Source organism: Xylaria bambusicola, assembly GCF_022495145.1.
Source record: "Xylaria bambusicola strain CBS 139988 unplaced genomic scaffold F5B22scaffold_23, whole genome shotgun sequence".
Lineage (NCBI taxonomy): Eukaryota > Fungi > Ascomycota > Sordariomycetes > Xylariales > Xylariaceae > Xylaria > Xylaria bambusicola.
In genome coordinates, this window is record NW_025953576.1 from 452,273 (window position 1) to 471,913 (window position 19,641).

The window sequence follows — 19,641 nt, forward strand, 5'->3', positions numbered from 1 at the left end:
ATCACATGAAAGTCGTCTATGAGAATTACCTAGTCGAATACATCGGAGTCTGTGAAGAATTGGCTGTAATGGATGGAAGGGCCAACTTTGGATGACAGGTCCGGTTTTGACTTACGCGGTCATTTGTAGAAGAGCCAGATATCCTCAAGGTGGGGGGGCAGTCACCAAATACTACTTTCAATCATCTATCATAGGAGGGACACAGGTAAAGGTTCTGGTCGTATACTAGAGACTGGATGCTCTGCTATAATGTATATGGTTGCTTACTCGCTACGGATTTCGTGTTCGTGTGCATTGGCCGAGAAATGCTGATCATGCCGGGCATAAATCAATCAAATACAAAACCCCGAACATGGACGTCCGGAGGCCGAGGCCGAACGGGGATAATCTGATTGAAACTCGGGCATTGAGATCCACCTGTCTGCCGGTAATGCCGGTATTTGGCATCAAGGTGAACTCGAGCTGAAATAAATACAGCTTCGGGCAAGAAGATAGTGTTAATTTGTGAGATCTGTGTTTATATTTGTTGCCACGCTGGTGATAAAGATGGAGGTCGTTGCCGTCAGTCACGGAAAACCCCAGTTCGTCAATGTCGGCGGTATCAAATTGTACACATCCATCGTCCGTGATCCCTTGACCTTATCCTCGGATTATATCGAAATCAACGAATCTGGGATCCTAAACAATCAGCCGGCGGTGCACGATGGTCAGGTATACGTCTGTTTCGCGGAGCACTACGACTATTGGTCTAAGGAGCTGGGTGTTGACCGAGCTTCTTGGGACTGGTGTCGTTGGGGAGAAAATATAACACGTGAGTCATCGTTTATACGTCTTCAGCTGCCCATATCTCTCTGCGGTTGGGCGTGTACATCTATGGTCCGCCCGTAGATGAAAATACTAACTCTATCTCGTGCAGTTCGGTTTAAGAATCAAGTGCGGTTGGAGGATGACATTCACATCGGGGACATTTGGAGGGTTGGAAAGACAGTCAGACTACAGGCGTGGTGAGCAAGTTAAGATTCTTATTGTACCCAAAACGAACATCTACCGATATGGCTACTGACATATACTACTTGTTGAAGTGGTTCCCGAGTCCCATGTATGAAACTCTCATGGCGCCTTGGTCAAAAGGACTCATGGCTGCCGACCCTCGCCAACAGCGGTCGCGTTGGTGTGTACTTCCAGGTCCTCACAAGTGGTCGAGTCTACCCCGGCGACCAAGTCTCGAACGAGAGCTTTTCCGGCGATCCGTTGAGCGTCGCCAGCATCACTAGGGTCGCCTTCGATAATTCGCTCAAGACAAGAGATACAATCAATCTACTTCTCAACCACAAGATGCTCATGCGTCTAAACAAATGGCTACTCGCGAGAAAGGCCACAACTATGGACGATAAGCAACGAGAAGGCCGAAACGCATGGAAAGGGTTCCGCGACGTGCGCGTCTCTCGCATCGTCGATGAGGGAGGCGGCGTCAAATCGTTCTACCTCGAGGCCATAGATGAACAGCCACTTGCGAGCTACTCACCCGGCCAGTTTCTCACCGTCCAGCTCCCTGATGGCACGACTCGCAATTGGACGCTCTCGGACTGGGAGTCTCAGGCCGAACCGTCGTATTATCGTATTAGCATCAGAAGAGCCGGAGTGGCGTCGACCTGGATGCATGACACCTGCAGCGTGCGTACGGTTCTCTCGGTTCGGTCGCCGGCGGGGCGTTTCTTCCTTGATCGTAGTTCTCTACTGCGACAGGTCTACATCTCAGCCGGCATTGGCATCACCCCTATTCTCGCCATGATGAGGGCGCATGATGCGCACCCGAATATGCAAGATATCCCTGCTGTCTGGATACACGTCGTACGAGACGGCGAGAATTTCCCATTCAGACATGAGATACCCCGTTTCGCGAACAGACCATTCACCAAGGTCGTCTTCTTCACCAGGCCGCAATCATCTGATAAGCAAGGGGTAGACTACGATCGTCAAGGCCGCCCGGATATGGCAGCGATACATGAGATCGTCGGCACACCTTTCACATGGAAACCGCTGGGCAGTGGCGAGATGGAGTCAGAGGCAAACTTCTCCACAGCTTCCATCTGTGGCGCGCCTGACTTCGAGACGGCCATGAAGGATTGTCTGAAGAGCGTGGGGATGCGAGAGCCGCTGATCCGAAGCGAGTCCTTCTCGGCTTCGGGCGTGGTGCTAGGGGACGTGGAGCGGGCCGAGGTGCGCTTTTCCAAGTCGAATGTGACAGCAACCTGGACAAAAGAAAAGCCCGTCTCCCTGCTCGAATTAGCCGAGTCGTTGGGGTTGACTCCAGATTATGGGTGCCGTGCTGGCTCATGCGGGAGTTGCGCAGCGAAAGTGACGTGCGGCTCCGTCTCTGGCGGTCTGCAGGCTGATGGAACGGTGCTCACTTGCTCAGCTACGCCCGCGTCGGAGACGGTCGAGCTCGAGATCTAGTTATTATTACTCATCAGTTAGTGTAAGGGACTGTTGCATTCAAGTTGGCGCTAGAGTAGGGACCTACTCTACATGTAAGTATGTGCACAGTACTGTATGGATTGTGTGTTGATCGTTGCCATATCACGTAGTGCGATATAGAGACATGTCTTACACATACAGTAGTGTACTGGGGTGCAGACGGCATCCTGCCTCGCCCGCATTTTGTTTCCATAGATCTGCCCTGACAGACCCTGACGCTTTACTTACACGATGCTACAATCCTACCACCTTGTACAATCACAAATATGCGTAGCGTATCTCGGCGTATGTACTGCCATCTAGCATTGAATGTTATGGACTCTCTTGACTATATTTCAGCGAGATATTGCAAGCCGTTATTTTTCCATCTCAATATTCACCTGACACCACTTCTGCACAGAGATATGGCGCAATACGGTGGAATTGACGTCACAAAGCGCCTGTATCATTGGGCTCTCCGTTCTGCATGTACACACAGACAGTACTGTAGGTGTCCGTGAGCGAGCCGTGCGTGCCCAGACGAGCAAACGGGGGCAAAAGGCGGGAGGTGATCATGAATGTAGAGGCATTGCGCCGTTTGTCCAGGGCCCTTTCTTGTTTTCTACCTTGATAATGTAGGTATACTATTTACGTAGTGTAGCCCAGAAATGTTTTCTTTTGGTCCTGTTTCTGGTGTACTTCGCAATGTCCAAGAGCCGTAGGTTATTTCCACCTACCGTTTAAGGCTCCTCTCGATAAGAATTCGGCCCTTTCCCCCAAGCGAACTTCGAGGCTGATTGCCATTTCTGGGGAACGCCGCAAGCCGGCATTGGCGGGGAAGAGCGTGAGAACTGCGCGCTGTGAACCCCCTTACTTACACTACCTATCTAGGTATTCACTGTTGGTGTAGCGTAAGCGATCATCGTCATTTTAAGAAATGACCGGGATCTTGATTACTTATTCTAGGTAGGTGTTCTATTGGCATGGCAATGTACGACCAATAACTGCTAGGATGAATACCAACGGCGCGTTGTTTCTATAATCTCAGGTAATGCGGTAACGTACATAATAGAGCCCAAAGCAATAGGTAGGGTTGACTAGTAGGTAACATAACCTGTCTCAAAAAAGGTGGGAAACCAATGACCTATCATGACGATTGATTCTGTTAGGGGGATTCGAGGTTGTTAGGCAAAGCATCTAATTTGCTGTAGTAAATACTCCATATACGACACTACCCAAATAGGTGCAATTTACATTGCCGCGTCTAATTCTAAAACACAGTATTACCTAGGTATGCTGCCGGTTCTCCGGTACGCTAGGGAGAGGGGAGGCTGCTCGAGAATGAGTTCTAACTTTTGACTGTTTATATGTGGTATCAATACCACCAACACTACTGACGCTAAATTTTACCTAACGTGATTCAAAGGATTTTGCGAGGGTCGACGTGAAATGCGCCGCCGCATTGATCATCATGCCCAACTCGATACAGTAGAGCCCTTCTTGGCCAGAACGTGTTAAACACGTGGTGAGGCATCGGTCTAATCCGTGTCTGTCTACATATCTGTGCATGTACTATGTATGTTGGCGGCACGCACATCATGGTGACTGATAATGGTGGAAACAGAAGTGGACGATTTTGGAAGGAGAAGAAGGACAAGAAGCTCACGGGAAAAGAGCAACCAGTCGCATGATTGGTTGGTAGGTCGGTTATTCGTGTCGCCATGGTCTTTGGGGTATGTTTGCATCATGTACGTAAACCCAGCTCCAGGTTCTGAGGTTCATTCGGATCGTGACACGATCGAGATGTGAGATATGATACATTACATCTCATACCATGTATGTAAGTACGTGCGTCCAAGAGTGTGTCTCACATGACGCTAGCTCGCTCGGGTCCTTTGATCGAGCTCAACTACCGGTACCACGCACGCACGGCCTGTTTCTGTATCAGGTCAGTCAGTCTGTCTGTGTGTCTCTCAGTGCTCAGCCTCTCGGTCTGTCTCTGAGGCTCTCAGGTCTGTCTCAGTCTTTCTCTAGCCTGAACGGTGGGGGCTCTGGTGGGGGAACAAGAGAAATGAAGTCCTTTAGCATGTATGACGCGAACAGCGAATTAGATGTCAGACGATCGAGTTTGATGAGAAGCTAGTTACTAGGGTATTTTTTATTGTATTTTTCTTTTCTTTACGACCCTCGGTGTCTGCTCCTGTATGACATGTTAACCTTGCAATGCTCTCGCATCACGACACTGTGTTGTATTAGACAGAGCGGAAACAGGAATAGCACAGGCGCCTAGCATACTGGGATCGCTGTTAGTGGAACATCGGTCGCGAGACCAGCCGGGAGACAGCCCACTCCGACCCAGACTAGCACCTGTCAGAGAATTTCTAGAAGATTAGAAGCTTTGGAGCCACAGCGGCGGGATGGGGCTCGAGTCATGAGTCTGGGTACGCTGGACAATCTCAATGGCTGGGTGTCCATGTCATGCTAAGAAAGCTTCAGGGCTCTTCATCCGCTCTTCCAAATCCCCTAGTGGGCCACTAAGTTCATGTAAGAGCCTAGGTTAGGTAACTAGATAAGTAGGCAAGAAAGAAAGAAGAGCCATGCTCGCCGTGGTCATCATCATTTTACTAGTACATACAGGATGCCATGTAGAGTACTGTGCTTATGTGCGTCACGATATTGATTATGTATGAGAAAGGGCCCTACCTGTCACGCTTCCACACGTGGAGCAGCCAATGCAGGAACAGCACAACTATTTATTATAGTCAGGATGGACGGATGGATGCCTTATATGCTCGTATGTGGTGATGCTGTGCAAAAGGAGTTGCTGATATGATAGTAGATGAGCTACACAACTTACCCTTACAGTCACCTTGTCGTCAAGATGATCGACTCATTGCTGAACACATACATCTAGCTAGATACCTGTACACATCTTTTAATAGTGGTTCTTCGGCTATACCGCGCCATGAAGTACAGGCAACCAAGTCAGTTACATGTATGCATGCACAATACTACCTACCAGCACGATAGGCACTGGTACTGTACTTACTTGGGTAGGTTGTATGCAGCGATGCTCCCTACCGTTCTGTTGGATGGGTTTGTCCCAACGCAGTGGCCCATCCAAGAGACCTTAAGCCTAACGTAGTATCTACATTACAATACGATGTCAAGCGTGCTCAGTCACGCAATGGAAATGTTGTCCCCCGGTAGGGTTAACTCTCCGCCAGAACACGTGTATCCGGCTGTTACCGTACACTAGACAGCGCGATGCTAGGCCAGAGTTGGGATAGGAAGACTGCTCATGACGGCGGGCCACCGCTTAATGCACCAGACAGCTAGCACAGCTAGTTTTTATCCTTGATTCTCAAACAGGCAACAAGAAAAGAAGGAATGAAAGAGAGAGAGAGAGAGAGGAAGAAAGAAAAAGAAAAAAAAGTAGGAACAGCCAAGGTAGCTTGAAACTAGAAAACATCGGGCTTAACCTTAAGGCGGATGACACAATACTACAGACTTACGGTTAGCCTTTAACATACGTAGGTAAGTATATTTATAGCTATTCACTTAATAGGTATGTAGACAGATGCCGAGAAGTAAGGCACCGATATCCTACGTCTACAGCATACCTACCGAGTGAAGTCTTTGGGTAGCTAGGCACATAACACACACACATACAAATATGCATACACTTAAAGTACGAGGTATGAGGTAGGATCGAGAGTGTCCCGTATTGATACTACCGGTCTTTAGGTATGTACAGTTAGTTGTACCGCAGCCATGATACATGTTATGCTGGACGTGTGTTCTCCACATCTTCATCACTTCTCATCCAGCCTAGTGTACGCTACCAGAGCGGCGTGCGGTTTGCAAAAGTTTCTCTGCATGAAAGACTCAAGTCCGACAGCCAGGTTTGCTCGCGCAGACTCGCGCGAGCACCCCTGTCCCTGCGATCCAGTGTTCTGGCTCATCGGGGCCACCCAGGCCAGCAGACTACACTACTTACTTTCTTCCACCACACACTGTACAATGGCGAAGTGGTACATATCTACCTTCAGATCTGCCTCCAGATCTACCTTGTACCAACCAATGTACAAGTCGGCATGTGTTGATATTGGTTACGAAGTATGTATACACTAAGGTACCGATGACAGGCTTGGCAGCCGGCGAAGCTTGAACTCGATAGACAGAATAAATAAGTCGTGATGTCCCGCCACAGCCTCGGTCTCCCGCTACTTGTCCTCCCAACGTCGTCTATCGCCAAGTACTCCGAACTATGATACATGTAATCATCCTCGTTGAATCCGTGGCTTGTTAAGTAGAGCATCGTCATCCTTCAAGCCCTCTCGATCATCCTCTTCCTCCTCATTATTCTTCGCCTTTGCCACTGTACTATCCCCGCAACCTATCAGAGAGTATTGTCACCATCACATCTTGTTTAAGCTTCTCACCCTCGGCTGAACGTCCACGCTCTCTACTTCAACTCTCAACAACACCAATCAAGATGTGCGACTATTCCCAAGTACGCCTATACAGCTTTCATCACTGCAGTTGAGAAACCCTGCTTATATATGCAATCTGTTTACCATAGGTCGAATACAATTGCCAGCATTTTCGTTTCGTCGTCCTCAGATGGTGCCCTAGATATGAGAGGACATATAAGCCATGTCCGCCAAACGTGACTCATCTGGAAGTACGGTGAGTGATGAGAACGCCCTTCCCCAGACTCAGGTAGATGTGGCTTTACTAACATACTCGATAGGAATAATGAACTATGTTGTATGTGGCTCTCGACTTATCTAAAGAACAAAACCAATTCCTTTCTTCTATCTCATTACCTTGATTCGATCGTTTCGGGACCGGAGATCTAGGATTGCCATGGTTGTGGCTCCTTCTCGCGTTGACCCCGACGAACTCGGTCAAAGTTCTACACCTAACCGAGTATATCACGCATGGAATCCAAGAACAGAGTTGCTGACATGCTACAGCCGACTGCCGGCCACGGTCTCTACCACCGTGGGTAGATATCATCCGCAAAGGCCATGGACACACTCCATGTGTCTAAAGATCGAAACATTTACTCTCGCCACACGCCCCTTGAGCCACTCCTTCCAAACAGCTGGTGTATAAACATCATGGAACGAGCTTGCTTTTTTGTTTATTGTTATTGTCTCTTTTCCACCTGTGCACGATCACCACTAGAATTTAAATGAGGCAGAACCAGACTGCCAAGGGTGCAAACCCTCTCATCTGTCACCATGGGTCAGCGGCGGGCGGAAGTACATGGGGTTTGGATTTTCATCTATCAAAGGCGTGGAGTTTGGGGAGTTGAGAGTTGGTTGGTTTAATCATGAACAAGGCGGACGGGGTGTACGAAGAGCTACGATGATCAGAGCGACATCCTGAGGCATTTTTACAACGTGTATATATTGCCATCTCTTTTTTTTTTTTTTTTTTTTTGCCAGGTACTATAAACCCCCGAACCTGTGGATATGGGCGGCTTTCTCGTCTGTAGTGCTAGCATATCTGGTGCAAAATAATAAGTAGGCACACCGCAAGGTCATAGGATATTCTAGCGGCGGCCCAACCCGCAGACGTGGTGCGGTTCTGAGTGCGATGGCCTGCCAAGCTGTGGCCATCCGCGCGTCGTCACACACCTGACGCTCCCCCTTGGAAACAGAGTGGGCAGCAGCTTGGGGGTCTCGTCTCTCTTGCCGGTTTGAGCACAAGAAAGGAAGCTTGGGAGGTTTATAGATCTGCGTCAGCCCCCCGCCCTCGACAGCTGCCAAGGATGCATGTTATCTACTAGCACTCAGCCTCTCTACATACATAATATGGTAGGTACCTAGTTGCTCGCTATCTAAGTACATACCTACATGATCCCATGCGAATCCTACGTACTTTACCGTAGCTGTAGTAGGCCAAGAATGGCCTGACTAGTGGTCTATGAGTATATGGAAATCAGTAAGATCAGACGGATCGATTGAGTTTGTGCTACCCGTTTCGACGCCTCCTATGACGAACGGGCATATCATCGACAGCCATGGAATGCATGCCTGCCCTACCGTTCGTCAAACAAATACATGTAGAGTATACGGGTACTCTACTTACATGAACATTGGGCTGAGTAGCTGTGGGCAGCTTCATCTAGGTATCTGCCTATTTTAGAAATATCACATGTTTTATTCCGCGCGAGAAGTCAAACGGCGGCGCATATTCACCCGTTCTAGTGTACCCAGCCTCAGCCGTCCCGAAATCGGCGAAATTTCAGAGGTTTTTTTTTTTTTTTTTTTTTTCTTGTTTTCTTTTCAAAGCTGCCGAGAGTCTCGTACCAGAATCCGCACAGACACACGAAGAACCACGGTATGGAGACTTCGTGATCATGTGTGAGGACGGAGCTGACTGCGTAACTTGTGTATGACTGGCATCCCCCGTCGACATAGATGATTGAGTGGTGGTTCGTGGTGCTCCACGGCCCGGAGGCCTATCACTGTCTCGCTCTCTCTCATGTAGTGTGCAGTCCTGGTGGAGTCACCCGTCCTGGGTGGCTCGAATGCCGATGGTGGTGGTCACGGGGGTTTCATATCATGCTGGGGGTGGGAGCTTAAAGAGCGCTGACGCAGCAGATCACTACTGTTTACCGCTGCGTATACCTAACAATCCAGTACCTATGCTGCCAGATGTTGCGAGGGCCAGATGGTTACCTCGTCCGTTTACCTTCCGAGTTAGGAGATGGCCAGGTGTGGGGGAACTCTGCGTGCTCGTTGGTTGCTGACCATGGCTGGGCTACCTACTGCTGTCTATCTACAAGAAGAAGTGTTCACACATCCCTTTCGGATGAATGCTTCGAGGTGGGCTTACAGATTAGGAGCTTACGCTGACATGACTGAGTTCGGTCCCTTTTACCAGGTCATCCTTCGTGACATCTCACCTACTATCGGGCATCGGCCGGGTGACCACTTTGTGTTGGCACGCTCACAGTCAGCCGGCAGTATGGAGACGATTAAACAACACAGAACGCGATAAGACAGAAAAGAGAGAGATAGTCAGGCATTTTAACCATACTCTATTTTCTTAAGGAGATGACAATGTTGTGGTCTAGCTTCTCTACTGCCACAACCATTACAACACACATATTCACAAGAGAAACTCAAGTCTGTTACGCTACACTACACACAGCTAGTGCGGGATGTTTGGGATTTAGTGGATTGAACCAATTATAAAAGCACGTGGCAGGGCGGGCAAGATGAGATGCATATACACTACAATACTAGGTACAGCAGCATCATCATCATCATCGTCACCCCGAGCAAGCAAGCAAGCAAGCAAGCCACCCAGCAAGGTTCTCCGCTGTTACAAAACGCGACAGTGGATACTACTGTACCTGATTTCGTTCTATACTACCTTGTGTAATTATGTACTTTTATACATATGTGATGCTCACTCAGTGCTCACTTCTGCCATGCTACACTACACGGGCGTAGTACCCAGCGGCGGCCAAGAAAAACGCGGGAGATCCATATTCTTACATGGTACCCGACGCCCATCACGCCAAGAAACACGGGTATCCAATGGGCCCTCGGAAATGAGTCTTGTTCTCGGAGATATACTGTCAACTACTTTAAGCAAGCAACAAGCAAGTTACCTTGAGGCTGGATGCATAGTACAGTATGTAGGCGTGCCTTATGCATCCGTATCTACGCCTTCTTGGCTAGAAGCTTGAAAATACGTGATGAAGATAGCATTCCCTGATAATCGCCACAGTTAACTGTTGTCAGTGTTGGGCACGTGGGGCACGTCAACCCATGACACTTCCTTTGGGCATCATGGCCGGAACCGACGACAGGGAGGTAGACACGGGCAAAAATACCCTGCGCTTACCGCTGACCGACTCCACTCGGTGAGAGACTTCAAGACAGATGACGGACAGACGGGCAGACCACTTTCCTTGCTCTCCATTACTGGAAACCTGTAGTGATACGCTCTCATCGGGCACGATTCGCGGAAGTAGTCCTCGACACGACAGTGCACGATTCCGTCTACACTACCTACAACACTAGGTCTACCATGCGACTCCAAACCCGATGGGGCCGACGACAGTGACCAGAAAGTCGAGGTCTGAGAGTGATCCCCACTCTACTCTTTGGATGGGGTACAATACTCTATATCGCGACGCATTATGAGACCTTACTCTCTCTCATGGTTAGAGATGTGCGACAAACCCTTTCTCCTTGTTCTCCTTGTTCTTGGAAGAATATTAGGATTCAATGCAAGAAGAATACCAAACGAGGAAGATGACAAGGCTGACTGAAACCAAGTAGCTATCAGTTTAATATCCATCAGCTACTGACGTTCTATGTACGCCGAAGAGGTTTCACCTACTTTACCTAGATCTAGATAGATCTCCGAGAGTTAGATGAAGTGAATGATAACTCGGTAATATACAAGGCACATACCACCGTGTCTGCAGAGCGTGGACAACGCGCCCTTTTGCTGTTAGGACCATATCTCATGTCGACCGACCTATTACGAGATGAATATCTATAAAGGTAGATGGCGTTCTGATGCCGTCTACTACCTATCAGCCTGTTTAAGAGAGTTCGTTCCCGAAGGACGCAAATTCACCGCAAAAGCTTCAGTTGCATTGAGCCGACAGCACGTCGTCCAGGATCAGACCCGTGCGCACCCTGCGTATCGTTCGAATTGATCATAAAGAACGCTCTACTCGAATCAAGTACATATAGTGGACCTATATATGATAGATCCATTAGACATACGGTAGCATTCAGTTTTGTGACTTCACTCTCGCAACCCCCTCGTGGGTTAAGAGGATACACACCAGGCGATATCGCCAAAGTGGAAGAGAAGGACTTATTCAACTCCGTCGGCAGGCAGTGATGGCACATTCAGATAACCGGTCTGATGGATAAATTGCCTGCCGGCACCCATATAGCAGTCTAGGCAAAGCTCGGGCTATTCTTCTTACTTCATAAGCTCTCTGGCCTCGCTAGAGTTGTTTATTGGAGAGAACCACAGGTCTCCATCACCCGCACTCTGCAAAGTACTATGCATGTTGGTAAGCGGAACATGACATCGCATACGGCCGAGCGTTCTGCATATGCGAACAGTTGGTGTAAGCAGGCATGCCGAACCTAGAAACTGCGGGGACTACGGTCTGACCTTTCGCTGCAGCCGGGCCAAACGAAGGGTGGCCTTGGTTATCATGAAAAGGCTTGATTCACTATATAGTGACATCACCTAGTACTGTGCGATACGTACCATACCAGGGGGCAGAAAATGTGTACCAAGCAATATACACCGGCAGACCTCGCGATGGAGAGGACTAGCAGGGCTTGCATATCATGTTGTTTCTCGACTATGGGCCCTTTTGGCTCATCTTTAATAGGCACCGCCGGTAGACCACCTATAGGCGTCATGGATTCATTGCGCAGTATTGGCTTACGGGTATGTTGATTTAGCTGGATTGTGATACTCTCTCCCTCCAACCGCCATTTGCTTGTCTTACAGTAACAATACTTCCTGACTAGCTAGGCGTATATTGCTCCAATTGGCAGATGCGAGGTAAAGAGAAGCTGATAGAAAAGTGCCCCGGTGAGTAGGCAAGAAGGATCAGGCATCACTCAGCGTATAGGAGACACGGCCAAATTATATACTGTAAGTAGCTGTGAAAACCAACCGTTTGGTAGAGTAGATGCCTCATATATGAAACCCATACTATTAGAAAATGTACTGTATTTCAAAGGTGTGTTCAGGCGAGCTCTAGTCTCGAGGGTCAACGTATTGGAAGGGGAGCCGTACGTCGTAATCTTTCTTTTTCTTTGGGCAGGTAGTCGAGAACAACTGGCAACTATATTATGGGAGGTGTAGGTATTCGGTTAGGTAACTAGTACGTGTATCACACGCTTAAGAAGTAATTCGAGCTTAGTTGGCAGAGGATGGGCGGCGTGGCACAGAACCTTGCAAGATGTATACATATTATGCCAGTACGAGGATCAAAGGTCGACGCTTATCTTGCCTCTGTATCAATCATAGTTAGAAGCCGAAGAGGAATATAAAGAGAGGGGGGGGAGGGGGTTTATACATCTACGTCGACAACAGATAGTTCTTGCTCATCCGAATCCATATCGGCTGCTACCCTGTATATGATTTTCTACCAAAGGGGGATGTTATGGCCAGCAGTCAACTTTTTCTGGGCAACAGAAAGTCGTCACGAGTATACGTGGAGTTTCTCACCTGGATTGTTACCTTATATTACTGATGATATAATTCTATTCACGGTGGAACCTTCTAATATCTGCGATCATAAGAAGATAATATTCGTTTTCCCGTAGAGCTCTTGTTTCGCCTTCTAATTGCAATAGCTTGTTGCACTAAAGGTAGGGTAACATTGTCAATCATTCCGAGCTACACACGAACGCAAAATAAGTTCGTAATGAAATAGTTATAATGAAAAACTTTTCGTTCAAATAGAAGGTTGATATTAAATTTCTCTTTTAAATAAATAAGTACCTTGTACAACGGCAAAGCGGTCAAGATATACAGGTCGCCCTTCAGGCGTTGATCCATTGACAGCCTCTGGATCTTCGAAGTGTAGAACTACGCGCATATATCACTCCTCTGCAATTAGATGAAACTTCAAATCTTCAGACGCTAGTATCTCTCATGGTACACATTGCGAATAATAGTCGTTGAGCGTCTTGCAGGTTCCTTGAGCGCAAGTTGTTGCGCCGGTCCAGCCAATACCACCACTACATTATTACATATTAGTACTAGTCGTAAAACAGGGAGTGTATGGAACAATAAGGTGTTCTGAATACGGGCTTTTATTCTTCAATAGCTCCGAGGCGAAGGACTTACCATTGGCCGTACAAAGCTGCGCCTGAGCCTGTCTGTCCTGGTGAAGCGGCTGTCGTTGTGGTCGAGGCTTTGGTTGCCGTGGATGTTTTAAATGTGGTCGTAGTAGCGTCAGCTCTGGTTGTTGTGGAAGGGCCTGGATTTGAGCCTGAACCTGAGCGATAGAGAGCTGGGCCGGGGATCTTATAGCTGCTGAAAGTAGTATACGGGTTGAAGAGGATACCGCTTTAATATTAAGTCAGCAAACACTGGTTTTAGATAATATCTCGGATAGTTTCCCATCATGGCCACGCGGCCTTCATGTCCAACAGCTCGGGTCCGAACGACATTGTATTGACAGTATTGTTCTTTGGTGAACTAGAAGGCGTACGAAGTACTTACGGATCATCAGACTTGTAAAGGTTGACACCGAGTGTTCCGGTGGGCTTGTCAGTGCCAGATCCTGCGATGGCAATGTTGATGCACTGTGGGTAGTTTTGGGCACCGTCTGCAATGAAGAAATTAGTAAATCAAGAAGCAAAATAATTCAACCTACTTTTTTCCGTCTGCAGTATGGACCAACTTTGAGGTTGAACTCATTGCATCTGAGTCATGCCGACAAGAGTGAACGTCAAAGACTGAATCCACTTACTCTTTGAGCTGCCTCCATGTAAAGCGATGACTAACGAACAACCATAGTTAATATACGATGATATCAGTCAAATATTCAATCACTGGGCTAGATGATGTGCCTTGGATGGTGCTATTGAAAAGGGGCCAGTCTGCGTACTCTCATGGCGGAACACGTAATTTCCGGCGGCGAGCGTCGACGGGACTGTGGTTGTCCACGTGTTGTTGTTTGCGATCAGTTTCGCTGAAGCCCAGCCCGAGGTCGAGTCCCAACCTGCCTCGTCGATCTTGACCCATTTCAATGCTGTCTTATCAGCCTTAGAGCAGTCGCCATTACACGCCGCTACGTATGTAAGGACCGGGCCAATATCGTGTGGCCATGTTGTCCATTGGAAACCGACAGTGCCACCGGCCTTCACGCTTGCCGTGAGAGCGCCAGGCTTAGCATTTTTGTGGCAATTGATATCGGAAGTACCGTAGTTGTTGGGCTCGACGAAGCCGTTATCCAAATTCTCGGCATACCAAGAGGCGATGTCAGGCGGATTTCCACCGTTCTTGGATTGGTAATAATAGTCGAGCAGGAAACCCTGGTTCCATTTGCCATCGGTCACAAACCCAGAAACTAACCCGTGTGCCCGCACCACAGTAGCGCACGCAGCGGCGAGTATCAGAGACTTGGCATTCATCCTCGTTATGCGCCAGAGAAGAGACTAGCAGCAGTTATACGTATAAGAAGGAAGTGAGTCTAAGGAGTGGATGCGCTGGAGGGATCAAAATGTTGCTGCATTCTGGGAATCATCTGGGCATTTAATACTCTTCTAGATGACATGGAAACCCCTCGCAAATTGGCGGTGGAGCTGGATATCTGCTGGAAAGCATCCTTCAATCAACCACGAGGCCTAGAGTTACGGCGGACACTGGTGGAACTCGAAGCGCCGAGCTAGATACACGAAGACAGACGCCTCTTTTCGGCTTCCCTTTCCCATGTTGGACATCGTCCTATGTGTTGTAAGCCCGATGTCAGCGAGCTTGCGGGGGTCTTAGCGCTTGTGATGAAACAAACAATCCCTTGCTTTGGGTCCTCTTAAGCGTGCCCGGCCATAGCTTCTATCCGCTCTGCCCTCCGCCGTTGTTTGACATTGAGTCTTCAGCGGCGCGAAAATATAGCAACGAGCACTTACTTCAATGCATCCACTGAGACATCTCTCTCACGTCCGTGTCTGTCCGGAGAAATCTAGCAGTCGAAAGACGCGATGGCTTCGCAAGAGATATAGTCTCAGTCCTGCCGCCTAACCCTTAGCCAGTGGTGGCCGTTCCTATTGTGGAAGAGGAGATACTACCTCCGACCTCGATACGGAACGGAGGTTCACCGGGCGTCTCCGGGCCCAAGCCGGCAAAGCTAGCCCTAACTGTTTTAGGCAGCTTATCTAATCCAAACGTCACGCTTCCAGTGGATATGATAGCTTATCGAGACAGCTTGCCCGGGAGAAGAGATGTCGGAACCCTCCAACATCTAGGTGAAGCAATTGTGCCAATCAATACCTGCGTACTTAGTACTTGGCTTGCTAAGTAGATTGGGCGGACATTGGGTCCCGTATTGTACTTGTAGTACCCCTGCTAAGGTCATAAACTCTCGCCCATAACACATAGCACCGGATACCTGAAGGTTACATTCAGATACGCATAGAGACGCACAGTACATCATAGCTCGGTGAATTATCCTACAGGAACCTTCTTTCTTTCCCATCTTCTTCACCCCTCCGTGCCGTGCCCGCTCGCCGGAGCCGACATGGCTAGTCTAGCGGAACGGTACAGGGAGCTCCTTCAGTGGGCCGAATCCGCGGGCGGACGGCTTCATCCTGCTGTTGAGGTCTATCACGACGAGGTCACAAAAGGGTCCTTCCGGGTCAAGGAAGACGGTTTGCTTGGTCAAGATGAAGAAATCGTCTCCCTCCCACTGTCATGCTCTCTTTCGTTCCTCAATGCTATCGCCGGCCATCCAAAGTTCCCATCAGGAACCCCGCCTTCTATCACGACACCACGAGAGGAGACCTACTTTCCAGTCAAGTTTCTGGAGAATGTGCCTTGTCACGTCGTAGGCAGGTTCTTCCTTATGCAGGAGTATCTTAGTCGACACAATTCCCACTGGTGGCCCTACATTAGAACCCTTCCCCAACCTGAGCACATGACAGCCATGCTGCCCATCGTATGGCCTGCGGACGATATTGAATTCCTTCGTGGAACCAACGCGTACGTGGCAGTGCAAGAAATACGATCCACCTTGAGAAAGGAATACAAACAGGCTATGAAGTTTCTGCCTGAAAATTTTCAGTACGAGTATACCAGACCACTCTATTACTGGGCATACTGTATTTTCACATCGAGAAGTTTCCGTCCGTCACTCATCCTTCGGGACGCAGACTCCCTCTCTCTGCCTTGCAAGACGGATGATTTTGCCATCTTACTACCCCTGTTTGATATCGGTAACCACTCACCGCTTACCGACACTTCCTGGGTAACTGACAATGACTCACGCACTTGCACATTACGTTCTTCCCAACCCTATTCGGCTGGTCAGCAAGTTTACAACAATTATGGGATGAAGACAAATGCCGAGCTACTTCTCGGCTATGGTTTCATCTTTCCGGAAAGTGCGGATTTCCACAACGACTACGTTCATATCAAGACGAAAGCAAACGCCACAGCTAGTGATCTAAGTACCTCACATATCGTGTCTTTACGGCGGCTCTCACATCAAAGCTCGTTGGTTGGGAGATTTAGACTGCTCGAACCAAGCCATGTCTCTTGTCTGCCCTGCTTTTCTCATTTTCAGGATTCGCTCATCGCTTCGCTGTATGAATCTATTGTGAGACGTCAGGGTGCGACCCCGGAAGTTCCTTTGATTGAGATCCTGCAAGGTAGGATCTCTCAAGGGCTCCTGGGAGAGATCGTCGACGCGCTGGGGACGAAACTCACATTAGATCTGGAGGAGATAGAGCTCCATGACCCCTCTTACGAGGCGACGAACCAGAACCAGGAGCTGGCTTTGCTTTATAGAGTCCAGTGTAAGAAGGTACTCGATCGCGCCCTCTCTAGCCTCTCAAATACAGATTCAGGTGCTAGTACTTGATCGATTTGTTTCCAACGATTGCGCATCGAGGTTATTCGGCTTCACCATAAATAGGCACTAAATCAGGCAATGCTAAAAGTAAAGAAACCAAATCACCGAGTCATAGAGAACTGTAATTTGATCCGCTAAACAAAAGAACAAGAACTCACTTCACCACAGAAATACGAACTCCAATCTAGGGGGTATCATGATCCATGCTGGTCGCCGTCCCGCCCCTCCCTAAAATTCCCAATTCTCCCCCAGTAACTCAGAACGCCTCGTGTATCCCTCCATATCCAGTTTTAGGGCAAGTACACAACCGAATTCCTGACCTGAACCAAATTACGATAGTCATTTCAATAGTCAAATCACCGGTCGAATCACACGCGATGCTGTCGATTGGGCCGCAACCAGTCGATGACTGATTCCGGTAACGCGGCCATATTCTCGTTCAGCAAGTCTAAGCAAGTTTTCGAGGCTGCATGCATCAACAAAGCTATCGTCAGTTGTGGCCGTCCGGGACTTATGGTTGGAAAAGGGAACCAGAGAGCGAGCGAGACAGATCAGGAAGGCAGAACTCACGTCGCAATACGCTCACATTTCCGGAGCTCAGCGCGGCGCTCATCCGGGCCGAGTTATAGCAGCCGAACTTCTTCTGAAGCGCCAACATCCGCTTCCAGAGCATGTCGGGATCCCCGTTTGTGCCTTCCTCCAGCGCCTTGACCGAGGCTTCTCGCCTGCTGATGGTATCGAGGTCGAGCGATGAGCGGAGGGATTCCGGTGATGCGGACCTCATCGTCGGCGACGGGCGTAGATCAACTAGTGGGCTGCTGCCCATCGTCTCGGTTGGTGCTGCGGAAAGGCCGCTGGGACACGGCGTTATAGCGTCGATGTCCTCCATTATCATGGATTGCAGGGTGGCCTCTGTTTTTGTTGTAGAATTCTTCTTGTCTCTCAGATGCCCGAATGGCGGTAAATAGACTAAATGTGGATAGTTACGCCCCTGGCCTTGTCTTTCGCTTGGTGTGTTTTATGATTATAGATGATTAGGTTGCACGGTGCATGTATAAACCGCTGTGCAAACGGAAGATGAACGGAACACCCACGGACTAACTAACTCATCGAGAGCTTGAGGGTGTAGTTAATTTTAAATATAATTGTGGTTTCAAGAGATGAAGAAATATGAATGACGGCAAAAGACTTTGCACAGAGACGAGTTTGAGGCTTCTGATGAAGGACTACGTAGCCTGGGACGATATGGCAGGAGGGTATATCCTGGCGGGGAACGGCCGTCCTTGTTATTTCTATCGCATGGATATTACTTCGTTACTTACCCATGACGACCCGAGGCAGATCCATGCCCTGGTTGGGTTCCAAAAGGCTTATATACTTTGTAGCTAAGTAGGTAGGTACCTGCGCACTCGGCGAGGGGGGAAAAGTAAGGGAAAAAAGAAACAAGAAGAAACCATACTTCGTACTAACGGTTACTGTTAGGTAGTGGATCGATCGATGTGTGGCCGGTCCCCTCCTGTACAGTACTTTAAGTGGTGTAGGTAGTGAGTGTATGATGAAGAATGTCACCCCAGAATTGCCGCCGTGAGGGTCGCATTAGCGTCGCAACTGGGGTCAAGGTGGCATGTGATACTTACATACCGGTAGTAGGTAGACTATATAGGTACATTGTTTTGATGGATGGGAAGATGTGAATGACTCCTTGCCTACCCACCTACCTACCTACAAGTCGGTAATGTCCATGGAAATAGCCTTCTGGATTAATCTAACGAGTTCGGGTTGAGGGCAAATGATACCGAGATGGATGGTGTGTACTTAAAAGAGGTATCGATCCAGCTGCGAGCGAGTCAGGTCGGAATAGCATCAGCTGCCTAGGTAAGGTGTGATAGTAGTGATGATGCTTTTTCCCTTCCTCTCCATTCGATATCAACTATGCTACCTACCTATGTACATGTGAGAGATAGGTAGACTACCTAGGTACCTACTTACTTACTGTAGGTTCACAGCATCGTGTCAATAATATTCGATCCCTGTTATTAGATATCATGTTATTGATACCGCCTTGATTTCGTTTGCCTCGAGAACGTGGCACTGCTCATCACACTGTTTCGGATGTTCTGTTCTGTTTTGTTTGTTTTGATCGGAACAAATGTGAAGGTTTCCTGGTCTTGCCCTCTCTTTGTCGTGTAAGTAGGTATTTACTTCATCACACAATATATGATAGGCACACGTCTACCGACTAATATCTGCCCCGGAGCTCTTGGCACGAGGTACCGTAGGCGTGAGCTCGGATTACCGGGAATAGTCTCTCCAACCAGGGGGATTCCCCTCTCGATGCACCTCTGGTTGGTTGGCAGACTGCATGTTCGCAGATCCTTCACTTCAACTGCCGGCGCCACACCATACTGGATATCGTACATTCAACAGTAAGTAGTCGTTTGGACTAAAACTAGGTAGTAGGTAGGTAGTGTGATGTTGTGAATGGTGTGGCGTGGTGGTGTGGTGCATCGACCCTCGAGGCCAAGCGAGCCTGTTCGAAACTATCAGTGCTCACTGGATAAGGATCATCCCACCCAGTCACCGCC

General features: G+C 48.7%; 5 protein-coding genes across 5 annotated transcripts; 3 read left to right on the top strand and 2 right to left on the bottom strand.

Annotated features, from left to right (window-relative positions):
• The first annotated feature begins 989 nt into the window (after window positions 1-989).
• F5B22DRAFT_608583 (uncharacterized protein) lies at window positions 990-3,200 on the top strand. Its single transcript, XM_047975081.1, has one exon. The coding sequence runs from the start codon at window positions 1,102-1,104 to the stop codon at window positions 2,455-2,457; it is 1,356 nt and encodes a 451-aa protein (XP_047830464.1). The 5' UTR covers window positions 990-1,101; the 3' UTR covers window positions 2,458-3,200.
• Window positions 3,201-6,092: 2,892 nt separating this feature from the next.
• On the top strand, window positions 6,093-7,408 carry F5B22DRAFT_204966 (uncharacterized protein). The gene is made up of 3 exons (XM_047969635.1): window positions 6,093-6,576; window positions 7,043-7,149; window positions 7,214-7,408. Exons 1-3 carry the CDS (start codon window positions 6,232-6,234, stop codon window positions 7,320-7,322), a joined length of 561 nt encoding a protein of 186 aa, XP_047830465.1. The 5' UTR covers window positions 6,093-6,231; the 3' UTR covers window positions 7,323-7,408.
• A 5,724-nt stretch (window positions 7,409-13,132) lies between these two features.
• F5B22DRAFT_636710 (family 61 glycoside hydrolase) lies at window positions 13,133-14,621 on the bottom strand (the record flags this gene model as incomplete). Its single annotated transcript, XM_047977328.1, has 5 exons — window positions 13,133-13,220; window positions 13,330-13,551; window positions 13,708-13,813; window positions 13,958-13,987; window positions 14,096-14,621. 5 exons carry the CDS (start codon window positions 14,619-14,621, stop codon window positions 13,133-13,135), a joined length of 972 nt encoding a protein of 323 aa, XP_047830466.1.
• An 813-nt stretch (window positions 14,622-15,434) lies between these two features.
• Window positions 15,435-17,357, top strand: F5B22DRAFT_205354 (SET domain-containing protein). Its single transcript, XM_047969640.1, has 2 exons — window positions 15,435-17,143; window positions 17,225-17,357. The coding sequence occupies exon 1, from the start codon at window positions 15,725-15,727 to the stop codon at window positions 17,063-17,065; it is 1,341 nt and encodes a 446-aa protein (XP_047830467.1). The 5' UTR covers window positions 15,435-15,724; the 3' UTR covers window positions 17,066-17,143; window positions 17,225-17,357.
• On the bottom strand, window positions 17,245-18,088 carry F5B22DRAFT_205006 (uncharacterized protein). The gene is made up of 2 exons (XM_047969636.1): window positions 17,627-18,088; window positions 17,245-17,522 (listed from the first exon to the last, which is right to left on the bottom strand). The coding sequence occupies exons 1-2, from the start codon at window positions 17,949-17,951 to the stop codon at window positions 17,425-17,427; spliced, it is 423 nt and encodes a 140-aa protein (XP_047830468.1). The 5' UTR covers window positions 17,952-18,088; the 3' UTR covers window positions 17,245-17,424.
• Between the last annotated feature and the right edge of the window lie 1,553 nt (window positions 18,089-19,641).

Coding starts and splice junctions, on each gene's coding strand:
- F5B22DRAFT_608583 (XM_047975081.1), top strand. CDS start 1,102: ATGAAACTCTCATGGCGCCTTGGTCAAAAGGACTCATGGCTGCCGACC.
- F5B22DRAFT_204966 (XM_047969635.1), top strand. CDS start 6,232: ATGATACATGTTATGCTGGACGTGTGTTCTCCACATCTTCATCACTTC. Junction 6,577..7,042: donor GTGTTGATATTGGTTACGAA/GTATGTATACAC, acceptor TGTTTACCATAG/GTCGAATACAATTGCCAGCA. Junction 7,150..7,213: donor GTGACTCATCTGGAAGTACG/GTGAGTGATGAG, acceptor CATACTCGATAG/GAATAATGAACTATGTTGTA.
- F5B22DRAFT_205354 (XM_047969640.1), top strand. CDS start 15,725: ATGGCTAGTCTAGCGGAACGGTACAGGGAGCTCCTTCAGTGGGCCGAA.
- F5B22DRAFT_205006 (XM_047969636.1), bottom strand. CDS start 17,951: ATGATAATGGAGGACATCGACGCTATAACGCCGTGTCCCAGCGGCCTT. Junction 17,523..17,626: donor AAATGTGAGCGTATTGCGAC/GTGAGTTCTGCC, acceptor TGATGCATGCAG/CCTCGAAAACTTGCTTAGAC.